Source organism: Balaenoptera physalus, assembly GCF_965194825.1.
Source record: "Balaenoptera physalus genome assembly, chromosome: 20".
NCBI classification, from domain to species: Eukaryota; Metazoa; Chordata; class Mammalia; order Artiodactyla; family Balaenopteridae; genus Balaenoptera; species Balaenoptera physalus.
In genome coordinates, this window is record NC_138901.1 from 52,134,619 (window position 1) to 52,154,637 (window position 20,019).

Genomic DNA, 20,019 nt, shown 5'->3' on the forward strand with positions numbered 1-20,019 from the left:
TCAAATGATAGGTGGCAGTAAAAACAGTGACCCTCTCCTTAAGCCAATAAGCCCAATGCAGTAGAGTAGACTGTAACCTAAGTTGGTCCAATCAGAAGAAAGCCAAATGTTAAATGGTTTGGGGAAGAAAAGAGCTCTCTTCTCACCCTCTCCCACTCCCCAAATATTACTCTGCCACAAGTAAACCAGTCTGAGAACAAAAACAACCAAGGGCCCAATAAGAGCCAAGGGGAACCTGAAAAAACAGAGTCTCAGCCTTGATACTATCATGAACTCCTCGATCAAACTGTTCCTGAAGTCCAGACTATTGCTGGATTTCTCAGATACGTAAACCAATAAACTTTCTTGTTAAGTCAATATGAATTGGGTTTTCAGGTGCTTGATACCAGAAGCATCCTAACTGATACAGCTTCCAAAATAAAAGTTGCTCTTATCTTGCAAACAAGGAAAACTTAACTAAATATTCAACTACTTTAAAGCAGAAGATATCTTACCTTGGCTTCCAACTGATTGGCAAAAAAGGGAGGGTTGCACATGCAAAAGTCATAGATTATCTCAGATTCTTCTTTAAGAGCATCCATCAGGAGGGTCTTCTGTGGTACTTTTACCACTAGGAGAAAAAACAGAGACTGTTAACTACTATTAATACTGTGGTAGTTTTCAAATATGTCCACAAATTCTTTGATACTAGTCCCTTCAAGAGGCAGAGTTTGATTTCCCCCTCCTTGAGTGTAGCTTCACTCAGTGACTCGCTTTTATTGAAGAGAATGTGATGAGCCTGATAGGTATCACTTCTGACGCTAGGTCATAAAAAGCAATATGGCTTCCTCCTTGCCCTGTCTCTTGAACTACTTGCTCTAGGAGAGGCCAGCTGACATGCTGTAATGATGCTCAAGTAGCCCTGAGGAGAGATCCACATGGCAATGAACTAAAACTTCCTGCCAAAAGCAATGTAAATGAGCCATCCTGAAAGCACATCTCTACTCCCAGTCTTTCAGATGACAACCTCATGAAAGACTCTGAACCAGAACCAACCAGCTAGGCCACACCCAAATTCCTGACCCACAGGAACCACGAGATTATTAATAAATGTTTATTGTTTAATGCCGCCAGATTTTGGAGTAATTTGTAACACAGGAATGGATAACTAAAAAACTCATTAATAATATATTAATATCTCCCCTTACGATATGTTTAACACTAGTAAGAAAAGCCTATTTCTTCCAAAGAGAGACATAAAGTCTCTTTAATGACAAAACAAAAAACAAAAAAAAACCCCAGCCCTTTATATATATACAATAAGCACAGACGTAAAAAGTAACTAAGCATTAAGGGGATTTGACTATTTGTAGCACAGTTCCATGTACTGAAATAAAAAAGACGATAGAGTTTAATCAATAGCAGGATTTTCTTCCTCTTAAAAATCTTGGTGACTAGGTTACTTTATACACAGTTGATTCTCATCTTTAGTGGTAGTTGTGTTCTATAAAGTCACCACGAACCCTGAATTAGTGAATACTGAACCACTGGCTCCTAAGAGAAATACATGATTAGCTAAGTTTGAGCCTCTGGTCCCAACATTTTCATCAACCAATCAATACATATCCTTACTGATTCATCAACATTGAACTCATGGCCAACAGTACTATAACACGTCTGAACAAAACTTATCTGGCACATGTATTTTCTCTGTAAGGCACATCACGGCCTTCTTGTACTTAGGAACGCTAGGCAGTACTTAAGCACTGTGTTTAGGGGCCATTATAAACAGCAACATCACCAATAAAAGCACAAAACTGCAACAAAAAAAAAAGTGGTACTAAACAGACCATGAAAAGGACACTTGTTTACAGTATGAGAGCTGAAACAAGACAGCAGGACATTGCCTTGTCCAACTTCAGCTGGGAACATGCACGCTGGGTGACTCAATTTTTTTGCCACTTTGCACGTGTCTGTGAATGACCACAAAAGTACCATGAGTATTGATCTGGAGGCTAAAAATAGCCCCTAGTAGGCAAACTTTAGCAAGTAGGCAAATTCACAAACACAGAATTCACAAATTATGAGGATCGACTATGTTTACTCTGTTTCTTTCTGAGTTAATTCTGGTAACAAAGCAGCAAACCAAATTACAATGTACCAGACTGTTTTAAATTACCAAAGTTTGTATATTAAAGCAGAAGACAATGAGATGTGTTAAATTAGAAAGACAGGTTAATAAACAAAGCTTGAAAGGAGTATTTATTCTACAGAGCTAACCTTTTATAAGATCAGATAAGTTATTCTGTTCCACATTCTTCTTTGCATAGTTGAAGCACATGTCATCTACTTCTGTTGCAAGGAAATACCAGCCATTTAAGGTTGTTCCAAGTAAAGGATAGATGCAGGATGCCCCAGTACCTAGTACAATAAGAATTCAAAACACATTGCACACACCTGAGAGGAAGGTGAGACCAACAAGCAAAAACACCATTCTTCACTTCTTAGAATTTCTTATAGCCTTAACAGCTTAAACCACAAGCTGGTACTGATTACACACATACTGTGGCTACTGGCTTCATGTATGTTAGTCTTACCTCATAATTAGATTCAAATTTCCTAGAGGGTAGAAACCTTGCTGTCTTCTTTGTATGCTGTATGTAAAATGAAGTATGCATAATTGGCTGGTGATCAAGAAATACATGACTGACTAACTGAAAATTGTCAAAGCAATTTAATTTACTTTATAAAAAGTCTTCATTTTAAATCTCTCACAAACTTGATTTTCTTGAAAGAAATCAGTGTTATTTGTTAAAACACCACAGTAATATCTTAAAATAGATCAATGTATACATCCCATTCTACAAAAGCAGAAAAAAATACATAGGGTATAAAATTTTTATAATATTAAACCACTCAATTCCCCACATATCTATCTGCAAGTTGTTACTTGAAGGAAACCAGAAGTTAAACAAAACAAAACAAAAAAACCCTAAAAACTAGAGAGGATTCATTTCTTAGATGTGGAGACATGGAAAAACACTTGATCCAGATCCAAAACATCAGTCATTGGCTTGCCCCACCACAGTTTCAAGGGAGACGTTCAAAGGCAAATGGTCCAGGCAAAAATCTCTCTGACAACTAGGGTTTGGTCCTAAACTTGCATGTAGAACCTCTAACCATAGACTGGACGAGTATATGTTTGAGTATATACTAACCACAAATAATTGCTTTTACAACCTTTAACTGATCTTGGCCAATAAGATCCTAAAGAGCATACTCAAGAGAAGAAAAGCTGGTGTTCTTCTTGGAGGCCCACAGTAGTCAGCCCATACCAGCCATTCCACTCCCACTTTCCACTGACCACATCATGGTGCCAGTCTAGCCTTCTAAGGATTTGGCAGGAAGAGCTGGAGGCCAGAGATACTCCTAACCCAGAGGAAAGCCAGTCTCATCTTACTGCTTCCTCATTAAGTACTCAGAACAGGCCAGTAAAAGACATGACAACAACTGATAGCCAGAACATTTAAGCTCTGACAGTCACAGTGATTGCTACACTTTCTATCATGTTTACCTAACAGCATCCTGGCCCTGATGCTACTGGGCAAACATCTCCTTGGGGATGTGGGAGGTGGTGCAGGAAGGAGTGGTAAAGGGTACTCAAGCTCCTCTCAGAGTTCACAATTATTTAGCCCCTGCTAGCCACTCAGAATAAGGAAATTGAGGAAATTTAAGTAGCACTTCCAGCTCTGTAGAAAAAAAAAATCCAGACCAGATCCCAGGCCCTTGATTCTCATACAACTACCTCTCTCTTCGTACTTCAATTTCATTTAAAAGGAAAAAGAAAAAAGGACACCTTCCCTCAGCTGCCCTAATATCAGGTGCCAAGAGGGTAATAAACGCAGGTAAAGGACCTGTCCTTCGCCAAAAAAAATCAAGTTTCTCAGTTCTTAAGACCAGAAGACTTGCATTCTAACATCCTAATCCCCTCTGAAAGGTGAATGACATTTTTAAAAAATTTTTATTTATTTATTTTTGGCTGTGTTGGGTCTTCGTTGCTGCATGCGGGCTATCTCTAGTTGCAGCGAGCAGGGGCTACTCTTCATTGCGGTGCGCAGGCTTCTCATTGTGGTGGCTTCTCTTGTTGTGGAGCACGGGCTCTAGGCACGTGGGCTTCAGGAGTTGAAGCACGTTGGCTCAGTAGTTGTGGCTCGCGGGCTCTAGAGCACAGGCTCAGCAGTTGTGGTGCACAGGCTTAGTTGCTCCACGGCATGTGGGATCTTCCCGGACCAGGGCTCGAACCCATGTCCCCTGCATTGGCAGGCGGATTCTTAACCACTGCGCCACCAGGGAAGCCCGTGAATGACATTTTTATATGGGTAATAATCCTTGTAATGATAAATAAAAATGGAAAGTGTATACCCATAGAATTAGAGCAAACTAATGGAGTCTGGGGGAAGAATTTATATAAAACCCTAATTAGAATGAATGTGATTTCAGCAAGAGTGCCCCTTGTGAAGAGCTAAAATCCATTAACCTCCTATATCCCCAAGTGTTATTTTAGAGGGTTTGGGGCATAATTAAAATAAATTAGTACTAAATAGGCTCTCAAGCTTTTTAAGCTTTTTATAACCCATCAGCCAATCTTCTGCCATGAACATAAAAGAAAAAAAACTTTTGTTAAACCCCATTATTTTTACATAGTGCTTAGTTCATATTGGATGTTCAGAATTTTGAATGTTGAAAGAATGATGTATTTATCCATCGACATTCAACAAATCATTTACTGAACACCTACTGTGTGCCAGAAACTTTGCTAGGCTTTTAGATATGATAGTAAGCAAAAAAGTAATAGGCTCTGTACTTTGTAATCTAGTGGCAGAGAAAGACATTAATCAATCAGACAAGTGAATGTGTAGTTTAAAACTAAAAAAAATGCCATGAAGGAAAAAACATGGTTTTCTAAAGCTCATATTCAAGGAACCTATCTTATGCTGGAAGGTCAGAGAAGGTTTTCTTGAGAAAATAAGGCTTGAGTTGACAACTACAGTACAAATAAGAATTAATGAGGTGAAGGTGGGAAGTTCCAGGCAGAAGGAACAATATGTACAAAGGCCTGGAATCATGACATCTTATTAGAACAAGTGCCAAAAACAAAAAAGAGAAGAATATAAGATGAGGCTTAGAGGGACTTCCCTGGTGGCGCAGTGGTTAAGAATCCGCCTGCCAATGCAGGGGACATGGGTTCGAGCCCTGGTCCGGGAAGATCCACATGCCGCGGAGCAACTAAGCCCGTGTGCCACAACTACTGAGCCTGAGCTCTAGAGCCCGTGCGCTACAACTACTGAAGCCCGCGCACCTAGAGCCCATGTTCTGCAACAAGAGAAGCCACCACAATGAGAAGCCCGCGCACCGCAACAAAGAGTAGCCCCTGCTCGCCGCAACTAGAGAAAGCCCACGCGCAGCAATGAAGACCCAATGCAGCCAAAAATAAATAATTAAAATAAATAAATTTATTTAAAAAAAAAAAGATGAGGCTTAGAGAGACCTAGAAAGAGACCTAGAGGGCAGGAATCAGACAATGAAAATTCTAATAGGCCTAATAAAGGTTTTGGGTGTTTATCACAGAAGCAATAGGAAGCTATTAAAGTGGTAAAGATGTGCTCAGATATGGGTTTATACATACTTTCTGGAGAATGGAATGGAGCGGCAACAGAGTGGACAAGAACAGAATAGTTGAGAAGCTATTCTGTAGACAGGGAGAAATGATGGTGACTTGGACTGGGATGGTGGCAGCTGAGAAGGAGAAAAATAAATGATTTAAGAAATATTTAAGAGAGAAAAACAGGAAATGGTGATAGACATTGTCAGTGAGAATGGAGAGAAGTAAATATCAAGGATGACAAGATTAGGAAGAAAGAATATGAGTTTGGTCTTGGACATCACAAAGTCTGAGGTGTTTTTGAGATATCCAAGTTTCTTATATATTTGGGACTAGAGTTCAAGAAAAGTAATCTGAGTTGGAGGAATAAACAATTTGTAGGTTATCTGCATGGAAGCAGAAAATAAAGTCATAGATATGGATGAAATTGCCTAGAGGTAGAGTGCTGAATAAGAAAAGGGTTAAAGACTGAGCTTTAGGGATTCTCAACATTTAATACAAGAAAGTAAGCCTGAAAAGGGGAGAAGAGTGACTAGAAACGAAAAAGGAAAACCAGAGGAGTCTGGTGTCGTGGAAGAAAATGGAGGAGAGTGCATAAAAGGAGAAAGGAGGGGGTCAATAAATGCTGCTGAAAAGCTCATGTACAATGAGCACTGAAAACACACACAAATGCTGAACATTTACTACTATCTAGAAACTGTTTCCTATTAACTATGTTTAGAAATAGGGTCCACAGTTTTTAACTCAATTCTTCACTCTTTCTATAAAGGATTAGTAAAGGCCAAAAGATTAACAGATTTCAAACCCTATCAAATGAAAATATTGGCTATGACAAAACATATAATACATTTATAATCGCAAAACATACCATGGCTTCATTTCCTTCTGTTTCTCTACTTACAGTCCCAAATGAATCACACAGGACAGTCCTCTCCATTTCAGAAGATTACAATTAAGAGAACATCTTCCTTTAACTCGATGTCTTTTTCCTTCCCTTTAATTTTGGATTAAATACTCTCTACAAATAATCACCTAAGAGATTCCTAAAAGTATTCAGTCCCACATGATCTTTTATTAAGTGACCATCACCACAAAATCCCAATATAGGGACTACTGTACTAACACCAAATAATTCAGAGTAAAAATAATGCCCAACAGACAGAGACATCAACGTGGTAATCTGAAAAGCTAAGAAAAAAAGGGCCTCACTTTCATTCTGCACTTCTGTTACTCCCTTGCTCCCTGTTTGGTGCTGACAATCCCTTCTCAAGAGAAAGTGACAGCAGAAAAGCCTAGGTATCCCAAATAAGAACAGTGATATCTGTAGCCAGCTTCTTTCACACAACAAATACCCAGAAGTTTTCAAAGAATTTGCAAAGACCTCGCAAAATTTATAAAACTTATATTTAGCCAAAAAATAATTGAAAACCATGTACCTATGTCAATTCCTCTTCGGAGAGTACTTTTGTCAGAGTCCTGATGACCAATCAGATCTTCTACCCAATGAATATAGTTGAGTCTCAAGGGAACTGTGGGAATTAGTCTCTCCAGTGGAATATCAATAGAAAGTCCAAAATCCTCCCTTAGGAGAGTACAAGTCAGAGCTCTGACTGCTTCAGGGTCTTTAAAATTAAGACTGAGGGGTGGAGAAAAAGAAGTAAAACTGATTAGTAAGGCTCGCTGTGTCCTACAAGCTTTAATGCAACCAGGCAGGACCGAACACCCACCCGTTTCCTAGGCGATCACACATATAAATAGTTACGTAGCACATTCAGTGCAGTGGCATACACATATGGGTGTTTAACAGTCACAGTATGTGAAAGACAGCATAAATTTCCACCAAAAATACTGCATCTTCATACATGAAGCACAGAGGACAAGAGTACCTCTGTTCCAATTCCTGCCTAATTGTCTCCTTACTTAGTTACGTGACTTTGGACAAGTTATTTAGCCTCTATGAGACCGTTTCCTCAGCTGTAAAATGGGGATAATAATACCCATATGTAGAGTTGCTGCGAGATAATCTGTGAAAAGTACTAGCATAATGCCTACGACACAGTAACCGTTTTACAAATGCTGGCTATTTTTACTATTATCAAATAACATGATTTGATGGTAGCATTCTTTGAAAATCATACTTAAAAGTGGAAAGGAAGCAGTATAAAATGTTTAATAATGAAAACAGGTTAACATACTTAAATATAACAAATACTACAAGCACCAAATTTTTAAATGTGACTATATTTAGCAGGTTTCCTGAGGAATAATTTACATACTATAAATTCACCTGTAAGTACACAACAGTTTTTCGTATATTCCCAGAGTTGTGCAACCATCACCACAATCCAATTTTAGAACACTTCCATCACCCCCAAAAAGAAAACTCGTGCCCATCTGCAAGTCATTCCTCATTTCCACCCTCAGCTCTAGGCAACCACTAATGTACTTTCTGTCTCCATAGATTTGCCTTTTGTGAACATTTCATACAAATGAATCATATAGTATGTGATCTCTGCATCTGGATTCTTTCACTTAGCATAATATTTGTGAGGTTCATCCATGGTGTAGCATGTGTCAGTACTTCATTTCTTTTTACAGCCAAAAGATTATACTCCATTGTATGGATAACCACATCGTGGTTTATGCACTGGATTAATAATCATATTTGTGGTTTGTTTATCCATTCACCACTTGATGGCTATTTGGATTGTTTCTACTTTTTGGCTATCATGAACAATGCTGCTGTAAATATTCACATATAAGTCTTCACGAGGATGTGTTATCATTTCTCTTGAGTAGATATGTACGAATATATCATATGACATACTTACGTTTAACTTTTTAAGAACTTCGTGTCAATATAACTATTTTGAGAGGCAGGAAAAGCATTAAATGAGATGAAGAAGCAACTGCGCAGCAACTGTCAAAAATACAAAATGCTGGAACAAAGTCAGGAGGATAATAACTTCAAAAGTGACTGACGTTACATTTAGGTGGGGATTTGTGATCTTTAAAGACAAGTCTCTATGAAACAGTGGAAATGGAAGTTTATTGCATAAATACATGCTAGCAATAAAAAGTCTCATTAAAATACATTAAGCCTGTTTAAAGGGATATTAAGTCTATTCCTAGTCATCAGAGGTAGATATATATTAATTTTGTCATTTGTGGGGGCTGATAAAAGAAGTTAATCCATAGGCAAGCAACAATGAACACAGTTCTGCTTCACTCAATAGCACAGCAATTGCCTCAATCAATTTTCACATTAAAAGAAAAAAAAAGGCTAGCACTGCCTTTGTATTCCTTAATAAAAAGCAGTACAAATTCAGGTTCAACAAGATAAATTATGTAGCAATAAAAAGATATTAAATCTATAAAAACTTTATTTTTAATTCTAACAAGAATATTGTATTTTACTCCTTTGAAATCAGTCAAGTGTTCAGAAAAGATGGGCCAACTCCACTTCCTTCAATGACACAGCAATGACAGTCAATTTTTACACATGGAAAGAAGTTCACATCTGAGTACCACACTAAAGCATTCAAACAAGTTCACATTCTTTATTCTATAGTGGTAGCCCAATCTATTACTAAGCTTCATTGCTAGACACACAAAAGGAATATAATCAATTCTGATGTCTATGTTCAAAGCCTTAAAACCTGAAATGTGAAATTTCAGAATTTTTCTATCAAAGAAACTTAATAACCTAGAAACCTTATAAAATAAATGATGAGCAGTATCATCTAAGAGCAGTACCTATTTACAGAATTGTTAACCTAAAATTTCTGAATGCTATTTTGCACTGATATTTTGAATAAAATTGTGAAATTCAGGAATTGCAAACTCAAATATTTACAACGTACTACTCAAAATGCCAGTCCCTGACAAGATACAGAACTTGTGCCAGAACGTAAATCAACACACTGAGAGTCATAACCAAAGACGTGTCTGCTGAACTAAACGTGCAGCACAAGGTCCTCGCCTCTGTGGACAGTAACAAACGGTTTGTGGCCGAGCGGGCAGACCAATGGCCACACTTCTGGTAGCACTATGCCAGATGACACAAATGACCATTTCAAAGGGGATGGTCACTACTCAGTTCTAGGTAATTAATGTCAAGTGGGTTTGCTGGCCCAGTTCTGCTAGATCTCTAAAATTTTCAAATGAAACCAGCAACCCATATTTTTATATGAAATTTCTATGATTCTTAAAGTATATGTGGACAATAAATAACTGCAAGACTTATACAATTCACAGGCCGACAGGTGGCAACCTCTATTGTAAACAGAATTATAAAGAAAGTTGGGGTACTTGGCTACTCCACACTTTTAAAGAAGTATAAAAGTGTTTCACTCTCTTTGAGCACTACTTTGCTCAAAGAGAGTGAAACACTTTTATACTTTAAAACTGAGTTAGATGGACTAGAATTTTTAACAGGTTGTGATTGCTGGCGTTCATTACTTTACTCATTCAACAGGTATTACATGTCAGCTACATGCCAGGCATTGTGCAAAATGCTGGAGATACTGTAGTAAAAGCAAATACAGACATAATCTCTCCCTTCATGAAGCTGACAGTCTGGTAGAAGATAGGTATTAATTTAAGAATCATTCGAATATATGTAAAATTGTCACTGTGATGAATGCTATAAAAGATAGATACGAGGTGCTAGGAAACCTACATAATAAGTGGAACTGCCTTAGGAAGGTCAGAGAAGGCTTCCCTGAGGACTGAAAGTAAAATAAAAATTAACAAAGAACAGGGGGAAGGGAACACGGTATTCTAGGGTCCTAGGTAAAGAGAAGAGCAAGTACAAAGACCCTGAGGCAGGAGACTTCATGGGGCATACTGAGACACAGCCACTGTGTCTAAAATGCAGACAGCAAGGTAAGCATGCATGGTTTAAAATGAGGCTGGAGAGGAAGATAGAGGCCAGATTATATAGGACCTTATAATTAGGGTAACCATACAATTTTATCAATTAATTCGGGACACTTCTGAAAGTGAAAGTATCACACCAGGATAATTATAATCTATGTTAAGGATTTATGTTTGGTATGGAATAAGGATGGACCAAGTGGAAGCAGAGACACCAGTGAGAAAGCTACTGCTGTCATCTGAGTTAAGAGGCTGGACAAAGGTGGCAGTGGCAAAGACAGGGAAAAGTGAAAGGAATTTAGAGACATTTAGGAAGGAAAATTGACAAGATCTGTTGATGGACTGATATGTGAGGTGAGGGAGGATGTGTTTACAGACATCTCCTAGGGTTCTGGCTTGTTCAACAGGATAGACAGTGCCATTCACTGAAACTGGGAACTCAGGCAGAGAACCATTTTTGAGGAGAAATATAAATTTGAGCTGTATTTGAGACATCCAAGTAGAGATATTGAGTAAGTATGATCTCTAGGTATAGAGCCCAGAAAATCTGGAAAAACAGATTTGGAAATCTGGAAAAACAGATTTGGAAATCTGGAAAAAATGTATAAGTGATTTGCAAACAAACAAATGAGGGCCTGGCACAGATGAGAGTGCCTAAGGAGAAAACACAAAGTGAGAAGAAAAGACAACTTAACACTAAGCCTCAAAGAATCCTTTAATGGTTGTACATACAATCGTTACAGAGGAAGCTACACCAGGAGACAGGGTGGAAGAAGGAAAACCAGGAGAGTGTGATGTGGTGCCAAGGAGGCCAAGGGAAGAGGGTGTCCATGAAGGGTAAGAGTGTCAGTTACCCCAGTGTTTCTCAGGAGTCAACTGGAAACTGAAACTGGATTTAGTGATGTGAGACCATGGAGACCTTTTCAGGAGCTGCTTTCGTAGTGGTAAAATTCAGAATCCACCCTGGAATGTGCTAAAGATTAAGTATGGTATGAAAAAATGGAGACAGTAAAAACAGATAAATCTTCAAGAAGCTGAGTTATGCAAGGGAGAGATGGGGCAGAAGTGGTAGGGTTGACGGAGAGGTTTCTTTACTAATTTTTTAATGGAAGATTTAAACACGTTTAAAAGTCAATGGAGGGCTTCCCTGGTGGCGCAGTGGTTGAGAATCTGCCTGCCGATGTAGGGGACACGGGTTCGAGCCCTGGTCTGGGAAGATCCCACATGCCACAGAGCAACTAGGCCCGTGAGCCACAACTACTGAGCCTGCACGTCTGGAGCCTGTGCTCCGCAACAAGAGAGGCCGCGATAGTGAGAGGCCCACGCATTGCGATGAAGAGTGGCCCCCGCTTGCCGCAACTAGAGAAAGCCTTCGCACAGAAACGAAGACCCAACACAGCCAAAAAAAAAATTAATAATAAATAAATAATAAATAAATTTTTTTTAAAAAGTCAATGGAAAGTCACAAAGGCCACATATTATAATTCAATTTACATGAAATATTCAAAACATGCAAAGCTGTAGAGACAGAAAGCAGATCAGTGGTTTCCAGGGGTTGATGAGACACAGTAGTGGGGAGTGACTGCTTAATGGGTATAGGGTTTCTTTTGGGGTGATGAAAATGTTCTGGAATTAGATAGTCGTGATACTTGCACAACCTTGTGAACATACTAAGAACAACTGAATTGTACACTTTAAAATGGTGATTTTATGATATATGAGTTATATCTCAATTTTTTAGTAAGTCAAAAAGAAGAAACTAGTTGACAGACATTAAATATTTAAATAAAGGAATACTGGACGATGTAAGGTTGTTGAAATGGGGGAGGGTATGGGATCCAAAGTACAGATGGAGAATTTAATTGAATTCGAGTAACATAATAACTGTAATAATAATAATAATAGGTTGTCAAACAGAACCAAAAGCCAAACCTATGGTCTTTTGTGTTTTCCACCAACTCATACCTACCCACAACTGAGTTTAAGAATTTTTTTTTTTTTTAACTTTATCACACCTATGGTCAAATAAGCAATGAGATAGTAGTATCATATAAAAACAAAGATCCTGGAACAGTTGTAAATGACCATTACTGTTAGCCCTATATTAGCCAAAGAACCCAAAATCCTACATGCAAAATAGTAAGAAACTACCTTGATCAATCAAGTTGGTCTCTTAAATGTGGATTGCTATGCTAGCTAAAGAGCAAATGACAGGGAAGAAAAACTTAGTCATCCAAATTCTTCTTTGCTCTTTCCAATTAGTTAAGAGTACTCCAGGGCTTCCCTGGTGGCGCAGTGGTTGAGAGTCTGCCTGCCAATGCAGGGGACACGGGTTCGAGCCCTGGTCTGGGAAGATCCCACATGCCGCGGAGCAACTGGGCCCGTGAGCCACAACTACTGAGCTTGCGCGTCTGAAGCCTGTGCTCCGCAACAAGACAGGCCGCGATAGTGAGAGGCCCGCACACTGCGATGAAGAGTGGCCCCCGCTTGCCGCAACTGGAGAAAGCCCTTGCACAGAAACGAAGACCCAACACAGCCAAAAATAAATAAATAAAATAAAGAATTATAAAATACACATTAAAAAAAAAAAAAAGAGTACTCCAGTTTTTCTAGCTAAGCCCAGTGACTTACCCTAAATTCAGTGAAACTTTAAAAAAAAAAAAAAAAAAGAAGTCCAAGAGTATGGGAAACAGTTAAATATATTTAAGTTTTGTATTACAGAAAATTTAGGAACAATCTAAAGGTAGTCATTAGGGAGTTGACTGAATAAGCTATACCACATCCATACAAGAGAATATTCTGCAGTCATGAAAAGGAGTAAGACTGGGCTGATTCAGACAGTCTTGTATGAAGAGGGTTCCTTGATAAATTAACAGCAACAACAAAAAAAAACTCCCACAAGTTTGGGTAAAAGCATATACATGCATTATGATCACATTCTTGTAAAAATAAAAACAAGACAAAAAGACCCTATATGTGAACATGCATAGAAAACAATCTGGAAGGGTCAGAACCACCTCTGGATGTGGAAATTCTCATATTTTTGTATTATCTGAACACATGTTATATAATATCACCTTCATAACAACAATAAGTGTTTTATAACTATATGGAAAATGCTTATGTCAAGTGTGGGTGAAAAAGTCCTTTGATTGTACCTATAGCAAAATTACAACCACAAAAATTACTATATATGCATAAGGACAGGGCTTAGAAAGGAACACAAGTAATTTGATCTCTGGAGTGGAAGAACCGTGACCTTTTTTCTTTTACGTATGCAACATTCCCATTATAAATGTAGGTAGGAAGGATATATTTCTATAATTTTCCCATTAAGGGCTCTATAAATGTTTGTATAATAATAAAAAAAAAAAACCTCCTTTTTCAAAAAAGGAAAACAGATCCTTGGTTCCAGAGTACTTGTTTTCCATGAAAGGGGGCCAATTCTGTTGGAGACCAAACCAGCATATTTCCCACAATGACAGCAATCCCCAAAAGATAGTAGTGCAGCTTGAGCACTGATTACATGGCTTCACAAAACATCTGGAGCAGAGAAACAGCAATATAATTAGTATATTTTCTTAGTGCCTTCAAACAGAGTTGTTTATATTAACAATTCTCACTGTTTTAAAAAATGTGCTTACTTTGATGGAATAGAGCATACAACTTCTTAATAAGGAACTACATCCTAATCACCAAAAAGTATAAGACATCAAGCAGAAGCTAGTCTAATTGAAGAAAATACACAAAAATCAATGAAGAGCTGATTCTTAGACTTTGTTATTAGCAAAATGAGTGTTTGTTTTCTTACTTCTAAGAAAATACAGACACTAATCTGAGGGTTGGAAATCTTTTTGTAGGACAAAAGTGAAGTCATCCGACTTCACTAGTTAAATATCTAGGTCACTTTAGCACCCTGGGACATTCAAAATTCCTGAACACAGGCAAGATCTTTTTTCATTTTCATTTCTGAGAGCACAGAGAGGCACAGGGACTAAAATTAGCTCTCACGTGGAAATTAGCAATTTATACCATCAGTCTTTGTTGTTTGTTTAACACATCCAGCTTCGTAAAACAAAACAGCCTATTGTCAACAGGCTCAGGTCTGATTTCCCCATGATGACTCTTGCTCTGCTACTGATGAATACAGTATTACCATTATTAGATGGGGTTTGGAAAGATACATTCTGTAACCATGGTTAAAGAAACAATCATTCTAACACTGTAGAGGCTGAACCTTATGTAACAATAAAGGCTGAAGCCTCCCCACCTTACTCCAACATTGGTTTCTATTCATTAGATCTTCACTGAGATGCTAAAAATGGTACAGTCACAAACTATGACACAGCCCTTCAATGCCAGGTCTTTGATTTAAAAACAAATCAGTTAAGTGTCATACCCTATTCAAACTCAACTGACAGGGCTCAAGTAAATTTCAGGATGTTCCTATGGGGAACATAGGTTCCTGGTTTCTGTGAAAAAGCACAAACTAAAATTTAATTGAAACGGTCAGATATGATTACAACAAAGCAGTGACGGACGCAGGGAAGAGAGAGAGAGAAAAGAGAGAGGGAGAGAGAGAGATGACACCAGCAATCCTCAGTACCTTATCAAGTGTACCAGGCTTAACAACAATATCTATCCTTTACTAAGTGTCTACAATGTGTCAGTCACTTTGCACACATCATTGCTAACCTTTATGACAACCATCCAAAGTTATGTCCTTTTATCCCTCCTTTTTAGATGAGGAAATTCAGTCTCAGTAAAGCTAAGAAAATTATCTAAAACCTCACAGCTGGGAAGTGGCACTCTCAAGACTGGTCCTTTGGATGACTCACTCAGAAGTGCCCCTCTTTCCATATCACACCCTGTGTCCCCTAAGAGAGCACTTAAGGGCTGAGCAAATAAATGACACTTCAATCCATCTCAGGTCTAATGTTCTTCCTGGTATTCCTTTTCCATCATTACCTGGGTTTACATTTTGGCCATTCTTTTTCATATATCTTCTTGAGTTAAATAAAAAGCCACTATAAAAATAAAGAACATTCTACTGATGCATATAATCATCAACAACTCTGACTTAAGTAAGCAGCAAGGAGGATGATGTCCAGGAGCAGGTAGGCTGTTTACATTAAAAAAAAAGTACATATCTTCTCTTCTTCCTCTATCATAGACCCCTTCTAAATATGCTGTACTACCAACCATAGGTAAGCTCATACTGCTCCATTATTAAAGAAGAGGAGCTCTCCTCAAGCTTGCCTCATCCTCTTGCCATCCCTTCACAGACAAATTTGCTTTTCCTTGCAAGAAACTTTAAAATTACTTTTGCCTATCACAAAACCACCACTTTGAACATCAAGTTCATAACTTTTAGTCCTTTTCTATGCACAGCATATCAGCACAGATACTTTGGCTTCAGTCTGAAACAAAATGATGATGTTTTATAATCTGCAACACCCATTCCATAGGCTACGTGGTATTCCACTGTATGGAACTGCACTGTAAGAACCCACAATTTTGGAAATTTAAATTATTTCCAATTTTCCTTGTTATAAACAGCCTTGGGATAAACATCCTCAAACATACATTATTTCATTTAAGTATGCTTTTAGAACTTTCAAAGCTGCAACTCTACCAGCATTTTATCACTATGCCTATTTGACTACATTTTTGCCATTGATGGATACTGTATATTTTTTCTTTGCTAATTTGGTCCATTTGTCTTTCTTCTTTTGTAAATTGCCTGTTTTTATCTTTAACCTATATATTAAGGTTTTCTTCCTTTTTCTTGTCTTCTAAGAGTTCTTTATATTAAGGGAGCTAAATATTTATACTGTGTTGTCACCTTTTACTATTTCCTGATATGTAAAAGTTTTTACTTCTTATGTAGCTGAATCCATAAAATTTCCTTTATGAATTCTACCCTTGGAGTTTACTCAGAAAGACCATCCCTACACCGAAAGTTAAACAGTCCACCTATATATTTTTTTCTAGTACTTCAATAGAATAAATATACTGAAATCATCAAACCATCAGGAATTTATTTTGCATAATATATAGGAAAGGGAATCTAATGCACTTTCCCCACAGCTGTTCCAACGCATCTATTAAAAATCCATTGCTGTCTGCCTCCACCCTTAACAACCTGAAATGTCCTTATTCTAGGTTACAGTCTCTACACGGTGGGGTGGTATCTTACTTAGGAGTCAGCTTCCAAAGTAAGCATATAAAGTGAAAATCCAAGAGAACATTGCAAAAGCTCTTTAATCATTCATAGCACTGTAAGATATTCACATTATGAGAAACACACAGGAGTCAAGACTGATCAAGAAAGGAAGATTCACCCTGTCCACTCTACACTCCCTCTGGGAGGTATACTACTGAGTAGAATGCAGGCTGGAATCACCCTATTTAATGTGCACATGCTGTTGAGACTTGAATGCCACTTTGTGCCAGACAACTGATGGCCCATTCTTGTGGCACTACTGGGCTAATGTTTTAATTACTCAAACTTCACAATATATTTAAATACCCATCTGGGAAAGTTTACACCCCTTCACCTTGCCATCACCCACTTATAACATTTGTTTTGAGTATCTTTTCTTTGAACAGAAGAAACATTATGTCGCTTTCTCTGCCAAAAACCTTAGAAGGATTTTGATTTGGGGAAGAATCGACATATTAACTATACTGAGCCTCCCCATCCAGAAACACACGGTGTCCCTAGATTCATTGTCTCCCCTAGACCCCTGAGGGTAATTCTGTTGCTTTATCCACATAGATCTTAACATATTTCTTTGCCAAGTTTCTGCCTATTCCTCTTTGTTATTGTGGATGGGATCTTTTATTGCAACTATATTTTCCAACTAGTATCTGGAAACCTATCAATTTTCTATTTATTTATATACATTTAAAAATATTTATATGTATGTTTTATTCAGCAATCATTTGAATATTTTTAGGTGATTCTCAAATGTTTTTTCAGGTAGACAATAATCAAGCTATCTGTAAAATTGTAATTCTTTTTCCTTCTAATCTTATTAACTCTAAATAAATAAGGGAAGCAATAGACTGAGCCAGAGAGAGTTCCAACTCAGTCACTTCTTAGTGTTATAAGCCTGTGCAAGCTATTTAAAAAGAATGTGTGGGACTTCCCTGGAGGTCCAGTGGTTAAGACTCTGCGCTTCAAATGCAGGGGGCGCAGATTTGATCCCTGGTTGCGAAACTAAGATCCCACATGCTGCGTAGCAGCCAAAAAATAAAGAAAATAATAAAATAAAGGAATGCAGTATCAATTTAAAAAAAAAGAATGTGCATTCATATTTATAGATTAAAAGTTCAAAATATATCACTAAATCAAACTCACTGATTATATTATTTAGGCTCTTTATCAGCAGTACTTAACCTTTTTTGGGTCAACTACTCTTTTAAAACTGAAGTTCAAATTATAGGTTAAAGCTTTAAACCCTATCTCCCCAAGAAAAAGAACATACACAAAGAGTATATTTACCTAATTGTCTTTGAAGCATTCACTGATCCTCTGAAAGTCCCTAAGGCCATTGTTCTGTTTATTTTTCTCTACTTGGTTGGAAAGACAAAGAAAAAATGTCTCTGAATTATATCACTTTTTAAAAGATATTTCTTATGTTACATTTTTCAACATGCTAAAAGTCTTTTTTTAAGTCTTCATTTAACGTTATTTCTTTTGTCAATACAAACTAGTCTTCTTTTTCTAATTTGAGGCTTTTTTTGCCTTCTATCTTACTTTTTTTTAATTTGGAGGGAACTCTCATTTGTTTAGTATATTTTTGCCCATCCCTTTATTTTTTATTTATCTGCAATTTTGTTTTAGGTATGCCATCTGTAAATGGCATACAGTTAGATTTTATAGAAGAATTATTCTCATGCATTCGACAAATATTTATTGAATGTCTATTACTTGTCAGACACCCTTAAGCCATTCAGATATGTTGTAATAACAGATCTGTTTGGTCTGCTCTGAGTGATTTTTCTTAAAAAATATAAATCTTAAGTCATCTTAAAAATCCTAACCATCCTAAAAATCTTCCTCTGGTTCCTCAAAGTCTGAGCAATTAAGTCCATTCTACTTTGCATGAGCTAAGAGCTATGAAAGGCTCTTTGTGACCTGTTCTTTGTTTTCCTTTCAGTCTCATCTCCTACTATTCCCTAAGCTGTTATTCTATATCCACTTCATCCCCATCTACATGCAGTTCTGCAAACTTACCAGGCCTTTCAAAAAATTCTGTTCTCTATACTTGGAACTCTTTTCCCCCTTCTATTCATCCTTCAGTATTCAGTTCAAAGACTCAAGGCCTTCACTAATACCACTCCCACACCACCGCTGTGTCCTTCTCTTTTGACTTCCATTTTCAATTGCACATAGACTTCTCAGATTCAGTATGCCCCAAACTGAAAATATATCATCTCCCCCCCAACCAGCTCATTCCCCCTTGTTCCTTGCTGCAGTAAATGGCACTACCACCTAATCTCTTGCTAAGTTGGAATACCAAGCACCATACTTGGTTCATACTTAATTTCTACTGTGTCCTGCTAATTATATTCATGAATTTCTCTCAAATTCATCCAGTGATTTCTATCCCTCCTCCCTCTACCTAGTTAAGCCACCAATATGTCTAATGTAGATTACTAAAACCATTTCCTACTTACTTGCCTATACTTTCAGTCTTAATTCTCCCTGCAATCCATCTTCTACAATGCTCCTAGAATACACCTGTCACCTGTCTAAACACAATTCTGAATGTTATTTCCCTGCTTTAAAACTTTAGTGCATAAGGCTGGGGATGAGTAATTCTGAAGACACAAGAACTCTCTGCACATGTCCCTAAGATAAATTCCAAACTCCTCACTGGCCCTTATCAAGTACTGCAAGCATCATCCTCCCAGCCTCACCTTCTGTCATTTGTCCACCACACCCGAGGCACGCTCAACTTTTCCAGTCCCCCACTACTCCGTGCTCTTTGCACACGCTACTCCCTCTGCCTGTAACATTCTTCTTTCTACCTGGCTAACTCAGACTCATTCTTCAGAACACAGCTAAGACACCGTATCTGTTTCAAATCATTCTCTAAATCCCAAAGCTGGGGTCAGGTCTTCCTTCTGTGCGATTCCACTGTATACTCCACAGGTTCTGCCACACTGAAAGGCTAACTGCTTGTTTATTTGTCCACTTCCTCCACTAGTGTGTTTACTCCAAATATGGCAGTGACTAAGTCTTTCTTGTTTATTATGGCTCTCCCGGAACTTAGAGCAAAATGGTTAATCAACAGATATTTGTTAAATAATTAAGTACAAAAATAAGTGTAGAGAGGAAACAAAGAATAACAAAACTGTATCTGCTCTAAAGCTACCAGGATAAATAACATCCACATACATAACTATGAAACAAAGGTTTAAGAAAAATGGTAGAGATGATCTAAACAAAGTGAAACACCAATTCAGTATCTCTGGGGTGATCTCCA

The 20,019-nt window shown here is 37.8% G+C and overlaps 1 protein-coding gene across 4 annotated transcripts in view; it reads right to left on the reverse strand.

Moving 5' to 3' along the window:
• The window catches only part of METTL16 (methyltransferase 16, RNA N6-adenosine), a 57,531-nt gene that overhangs the window by 31,692 nt on the left and 5,820 nt on the right, over positions 1 to 20,019 (reverse strand). For 2 of the 4 annotated variants that reach the window (XM_082443519.1, XM_082443516.1), the window contains exons 3-5: positions 7,078 to 7,277; positions 2,260 to 2,400; positions 495 to 610 (exon numbers count right to left, since the gene is read on the reverse strand). In XM_082443519.1, coding sequence (XP_082299645.1) covers positions 495 to 610; positions 2,260 to 2,400; positions 7,078 to 7,277 — 457 coding nt within the window. Of the gene's footprint in view, positions 1 to 494; positions 611 to 2,259; positions 2,401 to 7,077; positions 7,278 to 18,029; positions 18,101 to 20,019 lie in introns of all 4 variants that reach the window. The other 2 variants (XM_082443517.1, XM_082443518.1) reach the window with 2 other exon arrangements.